Source organism: Camelus dromedarius, chromosome 14, assembly GCF_036321535.1.
Source record: "Camelus dromedarius isolate mCamDro1 chromosome 14, mCamDro1.pat, whole genome shotgun sequence".
Classification (NCBI taxonomy): Eukaryota; Metazoa; Chordata; class Mammalia; order Artiodactyla; family Camelidae; genus Camelus; species Camelus dromedarius.
This window is the reverse complement of record NC_087449.1, coordinates 33743324-33769526: the sequence shown is the minus strand read 5'-3', so window position 1 is coordinate 33769526 and position 26203 is coordinate 33743324. Positions and strand designations below refer to the sequence as shown.

General features: G+C 43.4%; 1 protein-coding gene across 1 annotated transcript in view; it reads right to left on the bottom strand.

The window, feature by feature from the left end:
• Positions 1 to 15391: 15391 nt before the first annotated feature.
• RAB3B (RAB3B, member RAS oncogene family) overlaps positions 15392 to 26203 on the bottom strand; it is a 59284-nt gene continuing 48472 nt past the window's right edge. Inside the window, exon 5 of the mRNA XM_010984745.3 lies at positions 15392 to 19523. Within this exon, the coding sequence (XP_010983047.1) occupies positions 19336 to 19523 (188 nt within the window). The 3' untranslated portion in view covers positions 15392 to 19335. The remainder of the gene's footprint in view (positions 19524 to 26203) is intronic.

Below are 26203 nucleotides of genomic sequence, written 5' to 3'. Positions count from 1 at the left end.
GAACAAAGCTGGAGGCATCACACTTCTTGATTTCAAACTATATTACAAACTACAGTAATCAAAACAGTATAGCACTGGCATTAAAAGAGACCCATAGATCAATGGAACAGAATGGAATTCAGAATTAAAACCATGCGTATATAGTCAATTAACTTACAACAAAGGAACCGGGAATATATAATGGGGAAAGAATAGCCTCTTCAATAAATATTGTTGGGAAAACTGGACAACCACATGGAGAAGAATGAAGCTGGACTCCTATCTTATACCTTATACAAAAATCAGCTCAAAATGGATCAAAGACTTAAACATAGACCCAAAACGCTAAAACTCTTGGAAGAAAACGGAGGGAATAAGCTCCTTAACATTGGTCTGATGACGATTTTTGGGGATGTTGCAAATAGCCCACAGTACTTCCTTTGGATGTCCACAGTACTTTGGTCATCTTTATGGCATGCTTTTAACTCTGTCTGATGTCAGATTTAGTAGTTTATATGGCTCTCTCCCCTGAGAAGCCCCAATAGTCAGGAACAGGGTCTTAGAATCCTGATTCATATCCTTATCCTTAGTTACTACTGTAATATGTAGCACACAGTAACTGCTTGGTAATATTCGTTGAATAAATGGATGACTCGATACTCAGGAAATGATTCCCTGAGTTTTATCTCAGTTTGCCTTTCCTGCTGTCATGAAGATGAGAAAATTACCCTTCTGCTTTAACGATTTACTTTTCTTATTTATTCACAAAGTCTGGCACACACTAGGTGCTTAGCAAATATCTGTTAAGAATGAACTAACAGCAAGCCATTACAGTAAATTGGCAGTTTAGCACAGTAGAGGCTGTGGAGTCAGATTAGCTGGACTCAAATCCTGGCTCTCATGCTGTGACACACTGAGCAAGTTGCGTATTCTCCATGTGCCTCAATTGCCTTCTGTAAAATGAGGGTAACAGAACCTACCTCATAGATGCAAAAGTATCGTGAGGACTAAATAAGATAATGCTGTCCAGCTTGTAGTGAGGGCTTAACAAACTTTATCCATGTAGTGCTGAGGGTAGGGAGTCACTCTGGGTCCACCATCCACTCTTTAAAGTCAGTGTATGAATCCTGGTTCACAGGGTATTATTGGGTCTGGCCTGCTCAACACTAGGCAAATGAAGAATCTCAAACTTTAGAGGACTTAACAACTAGAGAGAGAGTTTAAAACCAGAAGTAATAGGGTCTTTAGTTTGCTAAGGTATATGCTGATTCTCTCCAAAAGGACAATGTAGCATGCAGCATTTCACAGTCTTGCTTGACCACAGGACACCGCCTCCTCCTTTTAAAATTTCTTATTTTTTGAATGAATACTCTTACAAGACTAGTATTCTGTGGGAAACAATTTGGAAGAGACTTGTAGTTTTGTTTTTCTTACGCTAATCTGCCTGTTCTTAGCTTTCTCATTACCTACCATCAGGATCTGGACCAATGTTGATGAAAGAACCTTGGAGAAAGGAGTCTGGCACATGTTAAATAATGTTTCAGATGAATAATTACAAGAATGAGAAATGACTCTCCCTGGAAGTCCTCAGAGAAACAAGTTGCTTACTGTCATTCCACGAAGTTTGTTCCCCCAAGGACCAACCCAGAGTAGCTTGTAATGACCAAACCCACAGGAAGAATAGTTAAAAGGGAATGGCTAAAATCTAACCTGACTTCCTAAAAGGAATTCAAGCCACAGTCAGGGAACCAAGACTTTTGTAAATACTTCTTGTTTTTCAGTCCTTTTCTATTTCCCCAAAATTGTTGGTGATAAAACCCTTTAAACCAAATGACTTTTTAAGCTTGCCGTCTAAGGAAGAAAAAAGATGAAGAGAGAATGTATCTAATTCTGGAGTCAGACTGAGTGAAAGACAGGGTAGAGGTGTGGTAAAATACCACAAAAGCAGAATTATAGTGGTAGCCACCAAGAAAAGAGGGAAAGAGGAAGGGTCTGTGGAACTTGTAACAAGAAAGACATAATAAAGGAAGTTCTTCCTGGTTTGTACAGTGGGATTTAGAATTAAAAAAAAAAAATCTGAGCAAAGATTCCTTGACTCCATATCATGGTTGGGGAGGTCCTAAGCCAAAGTTAGGTATTCATTCAGTCAATGTTCAAACACATGTTTTGTACTTACTAGTGTCAACTCTGTTCTAGCAAAGAAGCAAGACAAAAATCTCTGCCCTCATGAACTTTCATTCTAAGTGGAAGTTTATTATATTTTATTTTAATTTTTACTGCAAGATATATCATACATACAAAAGGTAATCTGCAACATATTAAAGAATAGTCATTCTAAAGAATAACCATAAAGCAAATACACATCTACAAGCACCCTAGTTTAAGAAGTAGACTATTTCCAAGACATAATGAGTTCCCCATGTGGCTTTTTTATAGCATACTTCCCTCTCCAACAGAAGTAATTACTATCCTGAGTTTTATGTTAATAATTCCCTTGCTTTTCTTTATAAGTTTTACCACCGCGTCTGTGTACCCCTAAACAACGTTGTATCAGTTAGGATCCTGGCAGGAAACAGATGGCACACTTAAATTAGGATAATTTGAGGAGAGTTTATTAAAGGAACTATTTACAAAGGTGTAGGCAGGGTATGGTTAGAATACAACAACAGGATATTATCTTGAAGCTAGTAACAGTGCTCTTTATCACCCTAGGATTGAAGGGGGAAGGGTGGGAGTGGTTCCGGAAGTCAAACAGAGTGGGCTGTGTAGAGAGGGCCACCTGAAAGGAGCTGAGACCTTCAGTAGAGGGAATCCAACCAGCCCACAGCAAGCCACAGCAAGAATACCAGAGAACAAACACTCCACCCCACTTGCCTCTAGCTCTCCAATCTTCTGCTGGCGCTTCCCATCAGCCAAATCTAACCAGAAGCCAGAAGTCAAAAATAATTCATTGATTCAGTCCACTCAGCACAGCCTCTTGGCAACAGAAGTGTGGAAAATGAATCTGGAAGGGCAAACTGAAGATATCTGGGCAAAATTCATTGCTTAGATTTCCCTGTTTAAGTTTACAAAAATGGAATCATATAATATGTATTCTTTTGTGACTTGCCTTTTCTGTTTATTCAGTAAAGTAGTTCAAGTGTATAGTTATAGTTCATTCATATTCAGTTCTGTATGAAAACACATCATATGAATCTACCATAATATGTTTATCCATTCTACAATTGATGGATTTTTTGGACTGTTTCCAGCTTTTTGTTTAGTTTTTACAAACAATGCTGCTTTAGACAATCTTATGTATATTTCTTGGTGTACAAATGCAAGAATGCATATACATATGTAGTTGCTAGGTCATAGAATGTGTGCAAGTTAAACTTAAATATATAATACCAAACTGTTTTCTAAAGTCCTACTAATTTACACTCCAACTAGCATTAAATGAGGGTTCCTGTCACTCTACAATTTCGCTAACAGTTGGTATTAGTGAAATATTTCCTATTTTGTCTTCTAAAATTTATGTTGTTTTACTTTATGGTACAAACTTTAAGTCTTTCACATTTGTCTTAAATCTACATGGAATTGATATTTATGTATGGCATAAGGTAGGATCAGGTTTATTTTTTCCCATGTAGATAACCAGCTATTGAAAAGTCTGTCTTCTCCCAGCTGATCTGTAAGTGCTTTCTGCGACCAAAGGAAAAAAATAAGTTTCCATATATGTGTTAGTCTTTTTCTAGATTCTCTGTGTATTCTGCTAGCCTGCCACAGCACCTGAGAGCCTTCCATTAGGGACTTCAGCTCCTGAAGACTCTTATTTGATATTAGTTCCTGTGGAGAAATGCTATGATTAAATCATTATTTTTCAGATGATCTCAAAGGAAGAATAGTTTATTAGCATATATCATGTAGCAGGATCTGACAGTGTGGTTATTTTAATGTTGGGGGAAGGAAGAACAGGCTCTAAGGCAGCATGAAGATAACGGTTACATGAAGGTGATGCCCTTTGCAAAGGGGAACAGATGAAGAAAGATAGAGAGGAATGACCCTGATCCTAGTAACCAAGGGGTATTTATGCAGAGCTAATCCGCTGAGGACGAGCAGGTTTATGGAGAAGTATTTTTAGAATCATATTTTCAGTATAACGTGAAGAAATCTGCAAATGTGATGAGTAAAATATATACATATAACAATTATATATATGAAAAATGGCTACTCTTATTTTTAGCTGTTCTTTTAAAGTCAGTTTATTGAGTCATGCATAGAGAACCCAAGTATTTAATTTAGACAATTATCAGCTGATCCCCAGGCACTCTATATACCCACTGTGAAAAGCAGAAAGGCATCAGTAAGGAAGGATAGAGACCTCCTTTTCCACAGGCACAACTGTGATCCAGGCAGCCCTTCTAAGAGCTGGGAGCTTGGAAAAACATCTCCCCATAGGTGCCTGGTGGTGGACTCTGAATACTGCTGCCAACTTATCCTTGAAGAAAAACAGAGAAAAAAGGTTCTTCAACTTAAGCAGACTGTGGAGGTTTTAGGAAAAGATTTCTAAAAGACCTTTGGCCATGAAGGGCTTTAAATTTGTGACCACCTGAACAAACCATTCCCTTCCCCGCCCCGCTCCTGGCTTTCTCCAGAACTAGCTTGTTTGTGAGTTCTTCATCTTGTCAACATCCTTCCAAAATTCCATCACCATCACCACCTTTCAGCTAAAAATCTAAGATAGCAACTGCCTTCTTCAGACATCACCCCATCTGGTGATAAAGAGCATTCAATTCTCTTCATTCAACAAATAGGCATCGGACACCCTTTAATGTGCTGCAATCTGCTGGGGTTTGAGAGAGAAATAAAACCCTCTTCCCCGACCTCCATTATCTTACTTTCTAGTGGAGGCAAAGGCAAATGGCTGGGTCTCATAACTGTTTCCTAAAGAATGCCCCCAGAGTGTGTCCTGTAAAGCCAAAGCGGGCTGAAACATAGGCAGTTGAGAAAGATCCTCTCCTCTGCTTCTGTTAACTGCTGGAGTGAGTTGCTTTGTTTGTGTGTTCTGCGATGTGATGGGGGCTGGGACTCAGCACCAGTCCCTGCCCAGGCTTCTGAGGCTCTTCAGGCTGGGACTCTGGGGTTTCAATGCCTGCTCTGCATTTACCAGCTGTGTGGGTTCAGGTGAATTAAATAACTTCTCTGTTTCCTCATCTATAAAATGGAGATCTTATAACATTGTTGTGAGGATTAAATCAATGTACAATCCCCCTCAGAATCCATGAGGGATCGGTTCCAGGATCCCCATGGATACCAAAATCCATGGATGCTCAAGTCCCTTATATAAAATAATGTAGTACTTGCATATAACCTACGCATATCCTCCCGTGTACTTCCAATCATCTCTAGATTACTTATAATACCTAATGCAATGTAAATGCAATGCAAACAGTTGTCAGGCATTTGGCAAATTCAAGTTTTGCTTTTTGGAACTTTCTGGAATTTTTTCCCTGAATATTTTGAGTCTGCTGTTGGTTGTTGAATCCATCTTAGAATAGTGCCTAGAACATGGTAAGCACAATATAAATGCTAGCTAGTATCAGCTATCAACCATGTGCTCTTACGTTAATGCATTTAATCCTCACAGTAACCCTTTGAGGTTGGTACATTTTGCAAATGACAGGTTTGTAGTAGAGGTTTTAAGTAAAACAGAGGTAAAGTAACTTGCCCAACTGAGGGTACAGCAATGAGCAAAACAGGCAAGGTCCCTGCTACCATGAAACTTTCGTCAAACAAATAAAATAACTTCATGAAGATGAATGCAATGAAGAAAATAAAATGAGTTGAGGGGGTGTGACAGGGTCAGGGTACACTCCTCTGAGGAGTGACGTTCTGGGGACTCACTGCCCTTTCCTGTCACTGACCTCTGTTCATAGCTACCCTGGTTTACCTTGACACATTTTAATAACTCTGAATCTTGTTACTGAAATTATTGGAGTCTCATTTCTTCTGTTTAAATAGGTCTCCAGACTTCTTATGCAGCTATTTTGACTTTCTGTGTTTAAGCTATTCCTGGGGAAATGGCCGTGAGGCTTAACTTACAAATTAATAAGGAGCAAGATAATTCTTGGCTGAGTGCAGCACTGGGGTGGGGTGTTGTCCTCCTTCACACCCTGAAGAGCCCCAGAAACCTGGGCAGAGATTCTCACTAGCGGCAAAGAGCAGGGACCAGTACTGAGACCCAGCCCCCATCACATCACATAAGACACACCCAGATCCTTCTGCTGGGATCTCTTGAGCACCTCGGTTTACTTTAACTTCTACCAGGACATGAGGAGGTGGGGAACTTTACTCTTGGGGCTGCTGCTAGCCCTTAGAGTAACTGTATTACTTTCCTAAGGATGCTATAACAAAGTTTCACAACCCAGGGGATCTTAACACACATACAAAAATATTCTCTTACAGCTCTGGAGGCTGGAAGTCCAAAATCAAGGTGTTGGCAGTGTTGGTTTCCTCTGAAGCTGAGGAAGAATGTTTCATGCCTGTCTCCTAATTTCTGGTGGTTGCCCACAATCCTTTGCATCCCTTGGCTTGTAGCTGCATCACTCTAATCCCTGCCTCTGTCTTCACATAGTCTTCTTCTTCCCTGTGTCCAAATCTCCCTCTCCTTTCTCTTATAAGACACCAGTCACTGGATTTAGTGCCTACCCGAATCAAATATGGCCTCATCTTAACTTGATTACATCTGGACAGACCCTATTTCCAAATAAGGTCACATTCATAGGTACCAGGAAGTAGGACTGAGTCTATATTTTGGGGGACACAATTCAACCCATGACAGCATATTTGTGCAAATTGGAGACAGGTGCCCCCTCTTGGTAGATACTGCCCCTCTACTCACAGCTTGGTGAGCAGGTCGCACCTTTGTGTGAATTACAGGAAGGAAACCTTCCTCCTGGTGGAGGCAGCTCTGCACTAGGACACAAAGCTCAGCACCTGGAGCCTAGGCTGCATTTCAGCCCCCATTCAGCCCCTGCATCTCCTCTTGGCAGGACACAGCCTATTCAGTCACATCTACTGACCCTGACTGCTCTGCACTCAGCTGGCTGCCTCAGGTCCCAGTGGACCCCCACCCCTTGTCATCCTTGCCACATTGTTCCTTCCATTCCCATGTCCTGGGGGTAGATCTTTTGTTCTCCTAGGTCCAGTCTTTGAATGTCTTTTGTGGAATAATCTGATTCTGTATCTCCTGTGAATAGGTGGTATTTTTGCCTGGCCAGCATCAGTTCTCTTCTCTTCTGGAAACAGCACCCTAATTTTCCTTGGGGACAACTACCCCTCTCCCACTTGCAGTACATCTGGTTTCAGTGGGACTTACACCTCACTCTCCAGATTCAGAGATGGGCACAAGGTCCAGGTTTATCCAATCAGAACAGCTCGCCTCCTAATACGATGATGGGTCCTAGAACAGGTACGTGACCCAGGAATTTGCCAAGAACTATTAAAGTGAAGGCACTATTTTTATCCTGATAGCTACATTGGTAAGATAAGCTTGAAGCAGCCTGAGAATGAAGCCAACCCAGAGAAGAGTGAAACTGAGAGATAAAGAGAATCCTGAAAATATAATTTGATCACTTGGTTCCAGCTGAGCCTGAAGTTAGATACACTCCTGGACTTCACAGTAACATGAGCTAACAGATTCCCCTCTCATCATGATCTCTTTTTTTTTTTCTTATGATAATTAAAAGTGAATATATGTCACTTGTAATCAAAAGAATCTCGACTGAAAGCAGTATCTGACACTTGCATCACTTCTGCTCTGCATTTCCAAAGCTCTGCACCCTCTGTTACCCTCCAGAGTCTTGGTACCTGAGCCTTGACAGGGGAGCAGGAGTTAGCCAGGCTAGAGAAAGGCAAAGGGTTCCCCACCACACCATGGGTGAAAAAACAGACTGAATTTGCTACCCAATTATGCTTGTTATACTTTTGGGGATTGGTGGGTAGGGAGTGGCTTCTGCCCCTTACAGGAGCTGCCATTTCTGTGTGCACTTTGTTTCATTTTCTTGTGGGCTGAGCACTTTTCCTCCAGCTCAGTAGTGTATCGAGCAGCTCTCTTGCTTCCCAATGCTCCAGCAGTATATCCTAACCCACTGTTGGGAGTTAACACTGAGCTATGCTTCTTGGAGGCACACACTGCTCCTTGTGATTCTCTGCATCCTCTGTATCACCCAGCACAAAGCTGGGACCCAGAGGGTCTTCAGAAGTCCAAGCTGAATGGCTGTCCCTGCCCTCTTGCAGGCCCAGTCCTTCCTCCTACATTAAGCCTTCCCTGACTGTTATAGTCCACCCCGATCGCCCCCTTTTCTGAGTCTACTAAACTACTGCCTTGTATTGTGGTTTTTGTAGAATTGGTGCCGGACCTGTCTTCCTTGTTCCTAAGATCTCAGATGGCAGGAGTCCCCTCTCAAAACGCTTAGCACAAACTCAAGAAAGAGTCACTCCATAAATGATGCACACACTTCACTCGAACTTTAACGCACATACCATCATGGCCACCATGATGAGGACAGGAGCTACATTAAGAAGAGCCAGTTTATGTCAATAAGACTTATTAACACAGAACAAGGAGACACAACAGATATTTGCAAATGGGATCTTCCCTTTTGTTTTCTGTGTATACGGCTCTATCTCTTTGTTTGTACAAACTCACAACACCACATGACATCTCATATTTCATATGTCACCAAGAAGAGGTGTCAGTATACAGAGCTTAAGAGGAATAAAATAGCATGAAACATCTGCTCAGCTAGAATCTGATGGGGGGTTTGGTAGACATGGGAGTTACGATTCCTCTCTCTGCTCAGTCCTATGGAATGACAACTCCCAATTTTTGCTAATTGCTCCTCCTGAGGAATTCTGCTCAGCCTGTTGTGGTACATCTCCTAGGCTGGCATGAGACCAGCCTGGTTGAATAAATTAGAAAGAGCCATTGGGGAGATTAAAGATGGTATGCAAATTGAGTAAGGTGACATTTCTCCATGTGACTGGGGAGACCATCTGCCCCTGGCCCTAGCCCTGGCCCTGTGATGGGAGAAAGCCTCTACTGCTCAACCTTGCTCCGAGGTTTAATTTTATTGAGGGTGTGGGGGTGGTGGACAGAGTGTGTGCTCTTCTCTTCCTTTCTACAAGCAGAGATGAAGTCAGATATAGACACAATGGGTACTTAGGGTTTCTCTTCAGCCTGTCCTCCCTCCCGCTGTTGACAATAGACAGGGCTCAGGACCAGGACTGTCCACTCCTGGGGGCAGACCCTACCTTGCTCTGAGACCAACCAAGCCATTTGCTGCCTTCTCTGTGTAGTCTTGGGTGGGTTGCTTCTCTGATGCAGGCCTCAGCTTTCCTCATTTGAGTACTGGAAATAATAAAACCCACTTCACAGGGCTGTGTCAAAGATCATTGGGGCTTCAATAAGAAAGTGCTTCAGGAACTCTAAAATGATCGGTGATTTTTGTTATGTTGTTCTAAACACAGTGCATACAGACTCTGCTGTCTGCCTCTCTTGGGCCCCAATTCCGTTACAGATCACTGCTCTAGTCATCTAATCCTGGCTCACACTGGCTGATCCTCTTTGGCTACTCTTAGCCTCTGGAAGTTTGTCTGAAGTCAACCAAACTTCTGGGTGTAGAGCATGTTAGCTCTGATATTTCCACGTGAGGTTAGGTTCCTGGGACCAAAACATGGAAGGAAGGAGGGAAGAGAGGCTGTGGAGGGAGGAGGAGACCCTTGGAAGTGGCTCCAGGAGAGGGATGCTCAGTTCTGCTCTGTGAGGAACACCCCCAGCTTCTCATGGTGTCTCCATCTTCTATGTCTACAACATTCTGCCATTTCTAAAATGCACTTTCTTTTGAGTCTCACAATTTTATGAAGTAGACAAGATTATTAATCTCATTTTTTAGATGAAAGTGTGTTTGTCCAATGTCACACAGTTGGTATGTTGCAAAGGCAGGACCCAGACCCAGGTCTCCAGGATCCTGGTTTCCTGAGCATTGGAGGGCATCTCTAACAAAGGCTCCAGAACACTCTCAACTTCATTTTTGGCTTATTCCTCACTCCTGGAGGCTGGTTTCTTCATTCTGTCAAGTATCTGATGGATGCTAATCTAACAAGATCATGCAGCAGAGCAGTTCAAGGCCATTTTCCTGGATTCTCCTCCCTTGTTCCTGATGAGATTCTACTTTGATCCACTTTCCAAGTCCAGGCTCCATCTCCTACTTACAGGTCCACTTCACCCTCCAGTTGCTCTTTCCCTCATGGTGTTTATACTGGGTCTTTCCCATCTCTCCTCCTTGTGGCCTTACAAGAATCCTGAATTGGATTTTCTCCCTGCTCTGCCTGATTGTGATGACCGTGTGTAGCACAAGTCAACACCTACTGTGTGTCAGGCCTTATCCTAAAGGCTTTATTTATACCATTCTTGCATTTAATCCTCTCAGCAGCCTCTTGAGGTGAATATTATTTTTCCATTTACATGGAAGTAGTTGAGGCTCCAAGAGTAATTTGCTCAAAGTCACACAACCAGTCACTAGAACCAAACTGAACCTGGGTGAGTTGGACTAAAAGCCCTATGCTCTTCAACCATTCACCATACTGCCTTCTCAGTCCTCATCCCCAGGTCTGATGTTGAGGGGAGTTGGAAGACAGTTCAGCACATGCAGATCTCTCAGCCCTTTAGTTTCCAGGCTTCTAGCTGCATGATAGAGATTGTTCTCAGAAAGATCTTGTGCAGCTGAGCCTGGCACACACTTGGTGCTCTATAAATTAAGTCCTCCTTAAACTGGAATGCATTTATGCCTCTTAAACATGGCTGCCCCAATGTCTTTTCTCAAATGCATGGGTCTGTTCTCCATTCTTAATAAGTCAGCTCAGAGATTTCTGTTTCTCCTCTTTCTTTCTCTTGTTGCCCTTTAGGACCCTCTGGCCTGAGAAAGACCAGAAGATAGTCATGGACCATCCAGATGCACTAATTGCTAAATGTTTTCTGACAGCCTCAGAAACCAGCGCCACAAACCTGGCTGAGTGATAAGGGGGGTGTCACATAGCCTTGGGTGTTTGCATTGTACCTAAGGAGAAAAGAGGCTTTCATAGTGAAAGGATTCCTGCCAAAAGCCTGTTTGCCACTTGCAGCTCTTATAGAAAATGGGCATAAAATCACAGCGCCTTAGTGCCAAGAGGGCCAGCAGAAACCATCTGGTGTAAGTTCCTGAAGCCCAGAGATGGGGAGTGACTTCACTAAGGCTGCAGAGCTTGTTAGCTTTATCCCAATCCATTGGTAAACCCCCAGAAGAGATGCTCTAGGCTCTGAAGGGAGCTGGGAATCCTAATCACACCCCCAGACACTTGCTGACTTACCTTGCATTTCTATTGCATGATTTACATCAAGCAAAGGAAACCCTGTTAATCAGATCTCCCTTCAAGAGACTTCCTACTTGGGTATTGCTGCTTGGCTACTTCAAAATGACAGAACAGAAGAAAGCAAAAGCATATGCCACACAATTCAGTCCATTCAGTGATATTCTTTCAAGATGTGGGTGTCACCAAGTTGGCAGTGAAATAAGAACAGATGTGGAGGACTAGTGGCAGTGGGGTTAGGTGTTTTGTGTAGTTTCTCAGTACCTGGGAAGCCAGATCCTGTGTGGACCAGTCACCTAGTCATAGGAACCTTTGCCTGCACTGTCATCAGGGCTCATGAAGAACTGCTTTTTACCCTGCAAAATTCCTCTTCCTCATCCATTCAGGTATAAGAAGTAAAAATAGTGAAGAGAGTAGGCTTTGTTTCAGATTATACAAAGTCTTGATCAGAAAGTCCATAGAAATGGGATTTTCTGAAGACTCAGAGTTTAAAAATTTGGAGCAGTGAGAAAACTGAGAACCAAAGAGGAAAGAATATATTTTCGTTGCAGGTGATAAGAACCTAACTTCAATGAGCAAAGCTAAATGGAGGTTTTATTAGAAACATATAGTGAGCTGTCTAACAGAATCAAAGAAAAAGGTGACCAGCCAAACCTCAAGAAGCCGGACTCAAGGCTAGGAAAGCCACAGGACCCATTATGTCATCTTATGTCTGTGCTTCTCTCTGCATGATGAGCATGTTCTCTCTTACAACAGACTGGCATTCTATACCTGGGTTGAGGTTAGGCCGTCAGTCTTACAGCAGACATCCTCATGTATTTGCCAGTCAAAAGGAAAGAAAATCGCTTCAGTTACAAAAAAAAAGAAAATTCTAGGGGAGCGTATAGCTCAGGGATAGAGTGCGTGCTTAGCATGCATGAGGTCCTGGGTTCAATCCCAGTACTGCCATTAAAAATAAATAAATATCCCCCCTAAATTAAAAAAAAATCATTAAAAATAAATAAACCTAATAACCACCCCCCCAAATTAAAAAAAAGAAGAAGAAGAAAAAATCAGTCAGAAAAAAAATCAATCAGTGTCCTAGGAAGGATTCTGATTGACACCACTTGATCACATGCACCCTCTACTGACAGTCCTCACTAGAATTACCTGGTTTAGATGAAGAATTAGTAGTACTACAAAAGAAGAGGTTGCTATTTCCAGAAGAAATGAGGGGAGCTGGCCATTAAAAGTAATGATTTACCAGAGGTCCCACAGCAAGTGAGGGACAGATTCATGGCTAGAAACAGAATTGATAAAATAATAATTATGAATAATAATGGAAGTCTCTAGATTCTTTTCATGTGTGGTATTGAAGTAATCTTTAGTGCTACTGAGCTGCTCATTCATTTATATATTTAAAAGATTGTTGTTCTGTGGAAGATAGACTGTAGGTGAGCAAGTGTGGAGCAGGAAAACTAGTTATGAGCCCTGTGGTACCTCGTAGGTAGGGGAGAAACAATGGTGGCCTGGACCAAGGTCATGGCAATAGAAATGGAGAAAAGTTGGCAGACTTGAGATAGATTTTAGAAGTAGAGTCATAGGACTTGTTGTTGGATTAGGTGTGAACATGAAGAGAAAGAAAAGCAGAGAATTAAGAATGATACTGAGATTTCTGTGAAGACTGGAGTTAAAGTTGTAGAAGAATCAAGAGTTCCAATGTGGCCGTGTTAAGTTTGAGACATGGAGATGTCTAGTAGGCACTTGTATATACATGTTATTACCAAAGATATGGCATCTCAAGCATATGGACTAGACGAGGTCTTGAAGGAAGGAAGTATAGCTAGAGCAGAGGGCCCAACTGTCCTTTTAGCCATCTCTTCTGCATATACTGAATCCAGCCAGGAACTTCAAAGGGGAATCCCAACCATTATTACAGTGAATCCTATGCAATAAGAAGCCAAACTCATCCCTCAGAGGGTAGCTAAGAAGTAACCAGATAAGCTATTAAGCAAGCATCAAAACTCCATGAGCTATGTCTTGATTAGACCCTTTGGACAACTAGACAAATGATGAGACTGCCCTGCTGTAAGCCATTGTGACACTTCTCTTTGAGATTATCTTCAGAATCAGGCTTTAGGACCCAGGGAAATCTACTAGACTTGGTTTCAGATACTTAGGGTTGCTTCCTTTGGTGGACTGAAACATGGCCACAATATTTTACAGCTCCTCCTATCAGGAGATGGCATCTATTTCTCTACTCTTTATATTAGGTGTGGCCATTTGACTTGGGTTAGTTATTTAGATATTAGCAAACGTGATACAAACAGAAGCTTGGAAAGTGCTTCTGCATTGGAAAACTTCAACCACCAGGTGAGCAAGTCTGGGCAGCCTTCTGGAGAATAAGAATATGGAGAGAGACCTCACCCACCATAGTCACATCAGCTGGGACCCCAGACGTGTGAATGAAGCCATTCTAGACCATCTAGCTTTAGCCAGAGAAACTACCCAACCAATGTATAGAATCATGAATAATAATGAATGTTTGTGGTTTTAAGTCACTAAATTTTAGAATGGTTTGTTGTGTCCCTCAGAGGACAATTAACTCTGAACCAGGAATCTAAAGATGTTTCACAGGTACAGATACTCTTTCTCTAACCTTTATTCTTTTTGGAGGATTTGTGTTTAATCAGCCATCAACAGTCTGAACTAAAAGAAGAAAGCTTCACTGAGAAATGTAAAGCAATGGTCAATGGGTACTGGAGGTATTTGGGGGCAGTGGAGTCTCCCTCAGGCCCCTGAAACAGCTCCACAAAGGTGATTCTAGTTTCCCAGTTTTGTGTTCTCATAGAATGATGAGATTGTTCCTTCAGAGCACTTTGTAATTGTATTGGGTGATTATTTCACAATGTCTAGACTAAACTGCAAGCTGTTAGACTATAAGCTTCATGAAGGCAAGGATTGTATCTAATTTGCCATCGATTGTATCTGGGCACATATTAGACACTAGTTTGTTGAATGAATAAATTTGAATTTTGCCTACTTCATGTAAGGGATCCAGGCCTTCAAAAACATCACTTAACAGCATTTGTATCCAGTGGGCCTGTTACCGGGAGAAGGGAAATAACAATTACCTCTGTTATACTCCCGAGAATTGGGAGCAGACCAATCCAAGAGAGGAAAAATTGTGCTGTTCCTTTGCTTTTACTGTTTTTATACACTGGTTTTGTGATTGATTGACAACTCAGGTTCCCTGCGCTCTGGCACGCCCATCCCCTTTTGGGCAGGTTCATTGGGGCAAGTTATACCAGGTCCCCCTCCCATGCGCAGCTGCAGCGCTTTGATTTTAACTGGCTTCTTTTACTGGCCGTCATTTGAAGAAAGTAAAAATTTCTGGAGTCCCTTTCCCTGAATGCAGACACACTGCCATTTTCTGGGTTGTTCTTTCCCCTTCCTCTCCCCCTGCCCAGTGCTCATTTCTATCTAAACTACCTAACAGGCCTATCTCATAGGCACTCCCAGTCATAGGCTGTTGCTTGATTCTCTAGCTGTATAGGTAATCAGGTGTAGGTATGGGATGGGGAATCTGAAATCAGTGAGATCCCAGGACACTCATTGCTATAATTCCTTCTACTTACACCAAACAGTTGGTAAACATACTTAAATAAACATTTCTCAAAGGAGGCGGGTATAGCTCAGTGGTAGAGTATTTGCTTAGCAAGCATGAGGTCCTGGGTTCAATCCCCAATACTGCCATTAAAAAAATAAATAAAACCTAATTACCTACCCCACACACACAAAAAGAATGTATACAGTGCTGCACTGTATGTCAGTTATATCTTAATAAAACTGGAAGGAAAAAAATTAAAAATTATTTTAAAAATTAACATTCCTCAAGACACTGTTGGAAACTTGGTACCTAAGCAAGGAGCTTTGGGGCAGGAGCAGGCAGTGTGAAGTGGGAAGGTCAGGTCTGGGGAATGTTCATTTCATTCTGTGGCCCTTACAAGGATGCAGTCACAAAACAATTTTAAAACCAATGTCCCAAATGAAGCTGTTTAATTAATTCTGACAATCCTTGGAAGTCTGTCACTATCAACACCCCAAATACACAATCTGAAGAAGAATATTGAAAGAGCAGGAGTCAGACAGGAGAGTTCAACTGATACAGTGAGCGACTTAGGCATATTAACTTTTTCAAGGCTATGTTTCCTTGCCTGCCAAGTTGGGATAATAATATTTCCGAAACAGCACCTCCATTAGACTGTAGGTACCTGCAGGCAGGGATTATTTGCTCTCACATATATTTACTCAGTGTTCAATAGTGCCAGAACCATATTAGATACAGAATAGGTGAATTGCTTCCTAGAGGTGATCCAGAACCTAGTCCTGGTTCCATCACTAATCTACTCTCAAAATGACCTTAGGAAATTTCTTCCGTCTCCCTGGAATTCAACCTTCCTTTTGGAAAAGATTTTCTCTAAGTTCCCTTCCAGATCTAATATGTAATGAATCTGTGACCATTCAGTACACTCTACCCCATTGCTGCTCCTAGTAGTTAATAATGCTACAGATGGAGGAGATAGTAATAAGTCAGGAATCACTTTGTATTTACAAATACACATGCATTTAAAACAGATTCTGTAAATAGCCACAATACTGTGTTGCACTTCTGGCCTACTTTTGCCTTTTTAGAGGTCAAGAGGTTTTTTTTTTTCTAAATTGCCTTTTATTTGGATTGTTAAGCAAGATGAAAACTGGGATGAGTTGCCACTAACACATTATGCAGCTTGAACCTTGGTGGCTAATTGCACTATTACCATGATTGATGAACATTCACAGCAATCAGCTGGAAGCTGCTGCCTTCCACTCAGCAGAAATGAGGTCGCAGAGCAGGACTGGGGAATTGCCATCTAACAAGCAAGCCTGCTTGCTGCCCAGTAGAAGAGTTCACCACTATTATATTTAACTTTTGATTCCATCTGTTGTGAAGATGCTTATTCCCTTGAAATGGCTCTTAAGTTTTAAAGAATTTTTAAGTAAAAATTTCAATCTTTGCCTGAATACTCAGTAGTAGAGAAAAGATTATTGGATATATGTACTAAAATATCCAGAGGTCATAAGGGGCTTGGTCTGAAATCCTAGTACTGAGATAGATGGGTGTTACTGCCCAGAAAAATAGTCATTATCCCTGACATATATGGGACTTTACAGTGTAAAAACACACCTGGAACCACTGCCTGGGAAGGGACCACATTCTTCCATGGTCAGAAAACTTAATTAAGTTATACCCCCATGATGCCCCATTGCTGACGCAGGGACGTTGCTCCTTCAAGCACCGCTTGTGAGCTTAGGTAAGAATTGCCTGACAGAGGCAGGTACCGGGAAAGCCAGCACTTGGGCCCGAGAAATACTGGGAAATTTTTGCTCAGGCCCGTGGCACCTGGTTGCCTCAGAAACTCCTTCCCAGAAGCATTAGACACCCGTCACCTCAGATTAGTCTGAATAGTTGATCAATTTATTAACAGATTGGAGACTTACAGTCTTTTCTCCAGTGGACGTGGAAGCTGATGGCCTGGGATTGAATGCTATAGTGACTCTAACACTCACTAGTTGTGTGATCTTGGCCAAGTCTCAACCTTTTTGGATCACAGTTTATCCATAAGAGATGTGGTACAGAATGTAGTGAAGAGCACAGACCCTGGAGCCTACTGACTGGGTTTGAACTCCAGCTCTACCATCTACTCATTAGGTGATCTTAGGCAAACTAGAGAACCTCTTTGTTCCTTCCTTTCCATGTCTTTAAATGAGGATGATCATAGTGCCACCCTCACAAAGATGTTGGAAAGATAAATGAGTTAATACATGTTAAGTGCTGGGAACAATGCCTGGTACTGAGTAAGCATGATGTCTGTGTTCGCTACGATGATATTGGGGTGATAATCCTCTTCTTGAGTTTATTTTGCAGATCAACTGAAATGGTGAGGGTGAAAAAATGTCTCAGTTATTAGTGCCAGAAGGGACCTAAAAGATTATCCAAATAGCCTCCCTCCTGCACCTCACCCCCTCTGCTCATTTTATAAGTGGAAAATCAAGACTCAGTCATGGGGAGTAACTGGTCCATAGTCACAACTGACTTAAGGGCAGAGTCTGAGTTTCCTGATTCCAAGCCCGAAGCTCCGTCCTCCGCACTGCACCAAAGAAGGCAACATCTCCATAGAGCTGACTCTGAAGGGTCCCTTTATGTAGTCGTTGGACCTGTTGATTGTTGACGCACTTTCCTAGGACAGTGAGCTGCATTGAAATGGAGAGAAAACCTGGGACTCTCCTTCCTCCCCCACTGACTTTTGAAGTGGCATGTTAGTGCAGGGGGAAGCTGGGGATTCGAGCCAGGGCTGGGAGGAAAGAGTTCCAGGAATCATTGCTAGCTCCATGTCATTATTTCAGTTAAAAACCAAACATGTGCCTGTATCCAAACAAGCTAGAATCATGAGCTAATGCATTCAGCTTGTTTCTGGTATCAGAGGGTCTTTTTGTCTTTTGCTTTCTTTGGGTGTTTAGTTTAGTGCCTTCCACCAGAAGTGGTTTCACATTTGCTTTGGTAGAAACTAAGGTTTCACTCCCAGGAGAATGAAATTAGGCTTGGGACCTCTGAGTTCACATTTCCCAATTTTTTCAGGGTCATGCCCCCTTAGATTTATTCTGCTTTGAATTGTATTTCCCAGTTGGATTACTTAGGAGTGAGTGAAAGATGGGTTCGTGAAAGAAAAGACCCTATGAAGAATGGCAGGTGGGATTAGAACTATTTGACTTAGAGAAAGGGCAGATTCCAGGGGTCATGATCTCTGTTCTCAAACCATCTAAGGTGTCACAGGGCAGAAGGGCAGAGACTGTGAAGTCTCTGACAGCAAAGCTGGCACAGTGGGGTGGGAAAAGGAAGAAGAATTTCCAGGAGGCAGATTTCAGCTTAAAGAAAGGAAAATTTTCTGATTTTGAGAGCTGCCCAAAGATGTATGTGGAAAATGAGCTCCCATCCCTGCCTAGAAAGTAAGCTTTAGAAGAAAGAGATTTGGCTGTGAGGCTTGACAGCCACTTGTCAGAAATATGAAGATTGGAATTGACTAGTGAGACTTGGTAAAATTTGGGACCCCACCAATTGTAAATTTTTCAGATTCCTGGAGTCTAAGAACCGATGACCTATGGCATGGAGTTCCCACAGTTAAGAACCAGCTGGAAAGCAGCAAAATCAGAAATTTGTGACCTGTTTCTTTATCGTGCCTGTGTTTCTCCTTTTTTCTCTTTGTCTTCCTTGAGCTCACTCGCTCTTTTAGACAGCAGGAATCTTTGATATTTTTCAGGGGATAATCTTTTTATTTTAAATGTGTTTCTGACTCAGCCTTTGCTCCTTCAGCATCATTTAGAATCTGAGCTCTCTGGAGATTAGCTCTGGCCTGTCACCACAGCAACTGCCCCAGGCCCTGTGGGCATCCGTGGTAACAGGCGAGGGCTTCGAGAGACAAGGCTTGACTAGTGGTGAGAAGAAGGCCCCTAGGGAGCCTGATAGGAAACAAGCACGTTGGTATCGAGAGGTCTTCTTTAAATGAATTGGCGATATGGGTGGGTCTCATTTTAAACAGTTGGCCAGGCCCTGAAAAGTGTGTGTGCGGGTGTCAAATTTTGGTCAATGGAGGAAATTTTATTTTAAAGGCAGAAAAGAGACTCGCCTTTCTAGGTGCCAGTAGTGAATCCCTTTGGTAGAGTGGAGTCTCCTTTTGTAAAACGAATCTCCACTCACGTTGTGACCTGACTGTTAGTCTAGTGCTGAGTGTCTGTAAGTGGGGCCGTCTGCAGAGAATCCCGGGGCAGTGCTTCCACCTCCGCTGCAGGCAAAGAGCAGCAGCAACTAGGCTGCGGGTGGGCAGAGTAACAGGGAAGCAGGGTGGGTGTGGGGCCGCAGTGAACGGAGGTCAGGGAGGTGGGCCTTGCTTAGCACGAGCAGTTCTGCTGCAGCAGCGGCGGGGTGTCGGAGAGGCGGGTGTTCTTGGAGGTGCCCAGCACAGAGGGGTCCGTGTCCAGCGTATCCGACATCTTGTCGCAAATGGCATCCACCAGGCGCTCGAAGGCCTGCCTAACACTGATGTTCTCCTTGGCGCTGGCTTCAAAGAAGTCAAACCCTGAGGGTAGAAGAGAGATTCCAGTAAAGATTTTTCCCTTCCCTTCAACGCCCCCTGGCCAAAATATTCTGGATTAATACAGCCAGTGCTCAGGAGTGAAGCAAGGAGGCCCAATTCCAAAGGATTCTGCTGCAAGGAGACAGTACAGGGCAGGGATTACCTGCACTGTTTTTTTGCTTTGTTTTGGTTTTCAAGTCAGATAGATCCTGGCTCTATCATTGACTAGTGTTATAAGCCCCGGCAAGCCACCTATTTTCTTTATGAATCAATTCCCTGGTTTATAAATTGGGATAATTTTACCTATCTCATAGAATTATTTCAAGGATTAAACACGATAATGCATTGTAAAGTGTACAGCCCTGTGCCTGACCCAGGGCTGGGCAGTGGGGCGGTAATTAGGTGTTCTGAAAGAGTGAATACTTCACTATGTGTACACAGCACTTCAGTTTCTAGAGCATGGATCACACCCATTATCTCTTCTGATCCTCATGTCACCCCCAGGGGAAGGAGGATCCAGGCAGACCTGCTCCAGCTCCATTTCACTAATCCTGACACTGTGGCTCAGAGAAATAAACTGACTTGCTGTCACCGGTATGAGAAGTTCAAGCTTTGCCCTTTTTGACCAGGGCTTTCCCTCCTTTTTCCCCTACCTCCCACTCTCCCCAGACTGGCCAGCTCTAGTCTGGGCTCTGGAAGGTACCCCAAGATCCATGCTGAATAAACAAAGCTTCATTTGCTCTTTCCACCCACAGACACACTGGCTCATCTCCACTCAGTGGGGTTCCTCCTCCCTGAATTCCCAAGAATTACCCTGGATCTCTCCCTCCCCACACAAAACCAACAACTGGCCTGGGAAAAATGGCGTCTGAAGCGTGAGACATTCTTACTTGTTTTGCACCTTGAGATCCTTAAAGATCCTTTCTGTGACAATGAACAGAAATTGGCTGTCCCAGGAGACAAGAAAGACCCTCCTGATTCAGACAAAGCAGCTGCTTCCCAACTGAGGAGTCCTGGCCAGGTTGGTGGCAGCCCTTAGAAGCATAAGCCGACTTCTCCATCACGTCCCTGCCCCAGCCTACTGCCTCCTCTTTTGTCTGTCCACCTTCCTTCTGAGTCCAACTTTAATTCTCCTCTAAAGTGTGTCTCTTCCCTTTCTTTCACTTTAGTTCCTTCTTTTTCCTGTATGTTCCTCATACTTCTTGGGCTCCCTATTTATTGAGCTCCTACTATAAGCCAGATGCTATGCTAGGAGCTTTACAAATATTGTCTTACTTAACCCTCACAACAGCTTGTGGGGTGAATATAATCCTCTCCAATTTATGAATGAGAAAAATGAAGGTTCCAAGAGATTACACAACTCATACAAGGTCACGTGGCTGTGGAAACTGCATTTAGATCTGGGTTTGGCTGGCTCCCACGTCCATGGGATACAGCCCTGCCTACCATTTCTTCCTCTTTCTCCCTTTCACTTTCCTCAGCCCCCTCCCCGCCGCTGCCATTATATCTTTTTTCTTCCTTTGCAAGTCTCTTTGGCCTCCTTTGCTTTTATCTGACTACCCCAGTGTCTGAATCTGGGCATGTCATTCACCTTTCTGAATCACTTAACCTCTCTGAGTCGCGGACTCCTTGTTTGTCAAATAGGAGTAATAACAGCGTCTTTCTGCTGAGAACGGTTGGAGGATTCAGCGAGGCGATGGGTACATTTCTGTAAGAAAGTTGCCTGTTATAATGATAGTTTCTTCCTGCTCTTTTTGTTTCATCTGCTCCTCTCACCTCCTCTTCATCCCTTTCTCCCTCTTTTATCATCTTCTCCCACAAAGGAAGGGGTCTCTTTCCTCCACTCCCCTTCTCCCTATTACCCCACTGTCCACAGAGAGGGGTAAAGCCCCCAGGTACAAACAAGGCTCCTCTTCCCCCACCCTCCTGGCTTGAAGGCACTCACAATTCCTGCCAGCTGACCTCTGGTTGACAGCCCATCCCATGGCCCATTTCTCCATCTGAGAAAGGCAAAGTGCAGAAGTGTCTGCTATTGAGGACATGTGAAGGAGGCGGCTGCTGGCTCATTATCCTTAGGCCATAGAAGCCCAGTTGGCTTTAGAGACCCTCCAGCATGTAGCTTTTCTTTAATGAATGAAACTGGACTTTGACTGGCTTATTACAAGTGAGAGTGTTTGGGGAAGAGGGCGGACTATGTTGCTTGCCTGGGAAAGGGGCAAACAGGTAAAGAAGTAAATAGGCATAAACCATCAGTTTGGATGAAGATGGGGACACAGGCTAAGGCCAGGGGCACAAATCCCTTCTGAGGAATTGGCACTGAGTGGAGGACATGGACTGTGGCACAAGGGGGCAGTGGGAAGAGGCACAGGAGTCAGACAGCCTGGGTTTGAATGCAGTCTCTGTCAGCTACTAGCTGTGGGACATCAGGCAAATTGACTGATCTCTCCCAGCCTCTGTTACTTTATCTGCAGAATGGGATGACTATTACATAGTATGGTAATAAGAATTAAATGCACAAAAGCATGTGAAGTGATTGACATATGGAATATGTGGCAAACCCTTTCCCTTATGTTCCCAGCCCACCTGAGTCCTAGCTTCCTTGCCCCACCAATGTTCCCCAGGGCCTTAGGGGAAAGCCTCTTTTTCTTCATCATTCAGGGTCAATCAATAAGCCAGGTCTTTAATGAACACTGACTTTGTGCCAGGTCTTGCACTGAGTGCCAGGGACAAGGGAAGATCAAATCAAATTGTGGAGAAAAGACACAGTAATCAGAGTGCCAGTCTCGCACATGTGCATAGTCCTTAACAGTTCACAAATACAATTTTAATACAATTTTAACTTTATGAGGTGGGGGTGGAGGGGAGTGAGGCAAGGGTTATCATTTGTAATTTACAGACAGGGAAACCGAGGCTTAGGGATGGGGCATAAGCCAGGGCTCTATCCCATTATGCCTCCTTTTCTCGCTCTCAGTTGGGACAGTGACAGAACATACTATAACACAGGTAGAGCAAACCAGGGGCTGTGCAAGAATGCAATGGAGGGAGAGAATGGCAAGGGGACAGGGGTAGAGGATTCCAAAAGTTAGTGGATGAGAGAATCTAAGGCCAGAACTGAGCAAAACTCCTCATCTAACTAAATTCTCATTCTTCAGGACTCAGCTTAGATACAGCTTCTTCATTCTCCTCCATGCCTCCCTCTGCCATAGCATGTGTTACCCTGAATGGTGGAAGTCCATCTGACAAGGAGCTCCCCAGGCAGGGACCATGTCATTCTTCTGAGCTCCAGCACCAGCCAGAGGAGTAGGTGCCTGGTGTTAATTGAATGAATAGATGGATAAAGTAGGTGGGAATGAACACGGAGGCTGTGGACATTGAGGGTCATGAGAGATCAGCTCAACAAGCATAATAAACCCCATGTGGGACACACACAGTTCTTACCCTTGAGGAACTCCTAGTCTAGTGTGGGAGATAGACACATTGACAATATTAGAGTGATAAATGCTGGAAGGGTGGGGAGTGAGGGAATCATCATGGCAAATAGAAGGTGCCTGAGCCTGAGGGCCAAGGAATCTGATTCCTAAGCAGATATCAGCTAGAGAAAGACATGTGGCTGTGAGTGTTTGTGTGAGCATGTGCATGTGTAGCACACCAGGCAGAGGAACAGCATGAACACATATAAGAAGGTGAAAAACAGCCTTGGTAAATCCCAGAATGACCATAGCAGTTTGTTATCATTAGAGCAGAAAGCTCAGAGTGGTGAGAGGAGAGACAGGAAGTGGCCAAACATGGAGAACTCAGCTCGTACGTCATGCCAGGGAGATGTCGTCACTGTTATCTCAAAGGCACCCAAGGTATGAGAACTCTGACTCAGGTAACCAGCTTGTGGCCCTAGCCAGCTCAAGGGCCTCTCTTACTAGCGGAACAAGCCAACATGCACCTCCACCCAATTACTGTCAGACTCCTCGAAGACTCTTCATTAGTAGCCCCAGATGGTAACATTTCCCTCAGGTTCATTAGTAAGGAATCTCAGAAACTGAGACTCTAGTGTGGTCTGGAAGATGACAACCAATTAATCAGACTGGCCCCAGACTGGCTTCAGATCAATGGGATTTCTGCTCTCTGTAATAGGGATCAATACTTTAACTGAATCTGAGATGGTTCTCACCTTCCAATGCTCGTGTTTACCTATTCTGTCCAAAGACAGCTGTCACAGCCCCCTTCTGTGTCCACACTGCCTGCTTCTGAATTTGATCTCAGAATTCTATTCAGAAACGCACAGCTAACTAAGTTCACCTCTCCTCATCCTGACACTGCTAACAAAACATTTCTCCTCTACTTTTACATTCAAATCCTTTCTCTGTCCTGCTCTGAAATGTCCTCATCTGCATCTAGTGTCATCTTCAACACCAGCCCTTCTGGTCACTGATGATTTTGGCAAGGGATTTGCTGTCTTCCTTTCCACTGAGGCTTGCACTCATTCTCAGAAACTTTGGGTTTCATGTGAACAATCTATCCAACACCCCTGGCTCTTAGTTTCTTACTCGTCTCATTTCTAGGAACTGTCTCTTCCATTTGCTTCTTCTATGCACCTGTCCTTATAACTCGAGCTATTTTGACTTGGATTTGTGTCATTGGAACTGAAAGAGTTCTGATTAATGCAACACCCAGCCTCATTGGCTTAACATCCAAGATCCTGCATGGCTCAGCCTGTCTACTTCCCCAGCCTCATCTTCCTGGCTCACACTATGCTCCAGAAATATCAACACCTTTTTATTTGGTGCCTTGCTCATGCTGTTGCTCTCTCCTCCTAATCCTACTCATCTTCTTTACTCACCTGTGGAATCACTGATTCCAGAGAGCCTTCCCTTTCTCTTCCCACCCCATCTCCACAACTCAGAATAAACAGTGTAACTCTTCCCGGATGTCCATGGTGACTTACAGAATTGTTTCAGCCAGATTCCAACAGGAAAACAGGAACTATTCTTCACATTTAAACCAGAGGGAATTGGTTATATAGGTGATAGAAGAAAAAAGAGGCCAAATAGAATAGTGAGGAAACCCAGATATTATCAACAGAAAAAAAAACCAAAACCTATTACTGGGGCCAAAGGAAGTTAGAACTATGGGAGCAGGAATCAGAGAAGAGGAGTAGCCTCTACTGGAGCAGCCAGTCAAGGGATGGGGGAGACACAGACACAGGATTTTTCCCTTTCCCCATTTTCAATCACTTGCCAATGTCTCTTCTTGGCTAAACCCAATCAGAAGCCACTGTCACAGGAGCCCAGGAAACACAGTCAGCCAAGGTCAACATCTGGGGGTAGGGATACGTTCAAGGAATTAGTTCTGTTTTTTTTTTTTTTTTAGGTAGGGGGGAGGTAATTAGATTTATTATTCTTAGAGGAGGTACTGGGGATTGAACCCGGGACCTCATGCTTGCTAAGCATGTGCTCTACCACTTGAGTTATTCCTCCCCTCAAGGGATACGTTCAAGAGAGAGACAGAGCAGGAGAAGGGTGAAGAACGATAGCAAACAGACTAAGGACTGACATGGCCCTCTACCCAAAAGATACCGAAATTACCTCTCTACTATTTTGTTTCCTTGTTAAATGAGCATCTTGAGGGCAGGGAATTCATTTACCTCTATTTCCAGGATCCATCACATGTTTAGTGATTGTGGCAGATCATTCAGCGCTCTCCCTGTAGAAGATTTTATAACCCCACCAAACGCCAAGTGGCTTGCAGTGCCTCCTTGTGGGAAGAATATATTTTCCCTCTCCATCAGCAACAGATTTGATCATGCAACTTGCTTTGGCCAATTGACGTGGGCATTCCGAGTCCCAACAGAAGCTTTGAGAGCCCTTTGTGTGGTTTAGGCATCCCAAATTGGATCCCAGAGTAAGAAGACACATGGAACAGGCTTGCAGCTGACTTGTAGCTGGCATGTAATGTGAGTGAAAAATAAACCTTTATTATTTAAGCTCCTGATTTGGGTTATAATCTAAGAAATCTCAGTAACATTGTGACCGAGGATGGAATGTTGAAGAGAAACAGTGGCAAGCTTTTGAGAAAAACTACAGCCTCACCCATGTCCCAGAAACTTTGAGGATATAGAAGGCCTGCTGCTACTCAAAGCTTTAATAAACGCTAGTTGCTGGCCATATCAATAGTCTTGGCTGAGAAAGCTGAGAAATGCTAAAAGAAAGAGAGTCTCGAAGAGCAATCCCATAAAGCAGAGAATGGCCCTACTGCACTGGCAAACAGATGACTGAAACTTAATAGCTGGCATAGCAGAGGGTGAGAAAGGCTGAGCATCCTCTTCCAGATCTGACCACATCCTTGCAAAATTCTTTTTGTTTTTGTTTTTCTTGCAAAATTCTTGACACAGCCTGCAAGATCCTGCACGACCTGGCCCCTGCCTACCTCTCCACACTCATCTCACACTACTCTCCCCTTGGTTATTTAGTCTCTGCGACATGGCCTTCTTCCAATCTCGTGAGTGTTTCAAGCTCTAAGCCACATGAGGGCTATTCTTGATGTAGAACACTCCCTTTCCCAACAACTCCCTCCCCCAGTCTTTGCCTAACTAATACTTTTCTCATCCTTTAGTTCTCAGCTTAAGTGTTACTTTCTCAGAAGATCTTGACTCTCCAGTCTAAAATTAGGTCTCTTTTCTTGACTTTCTT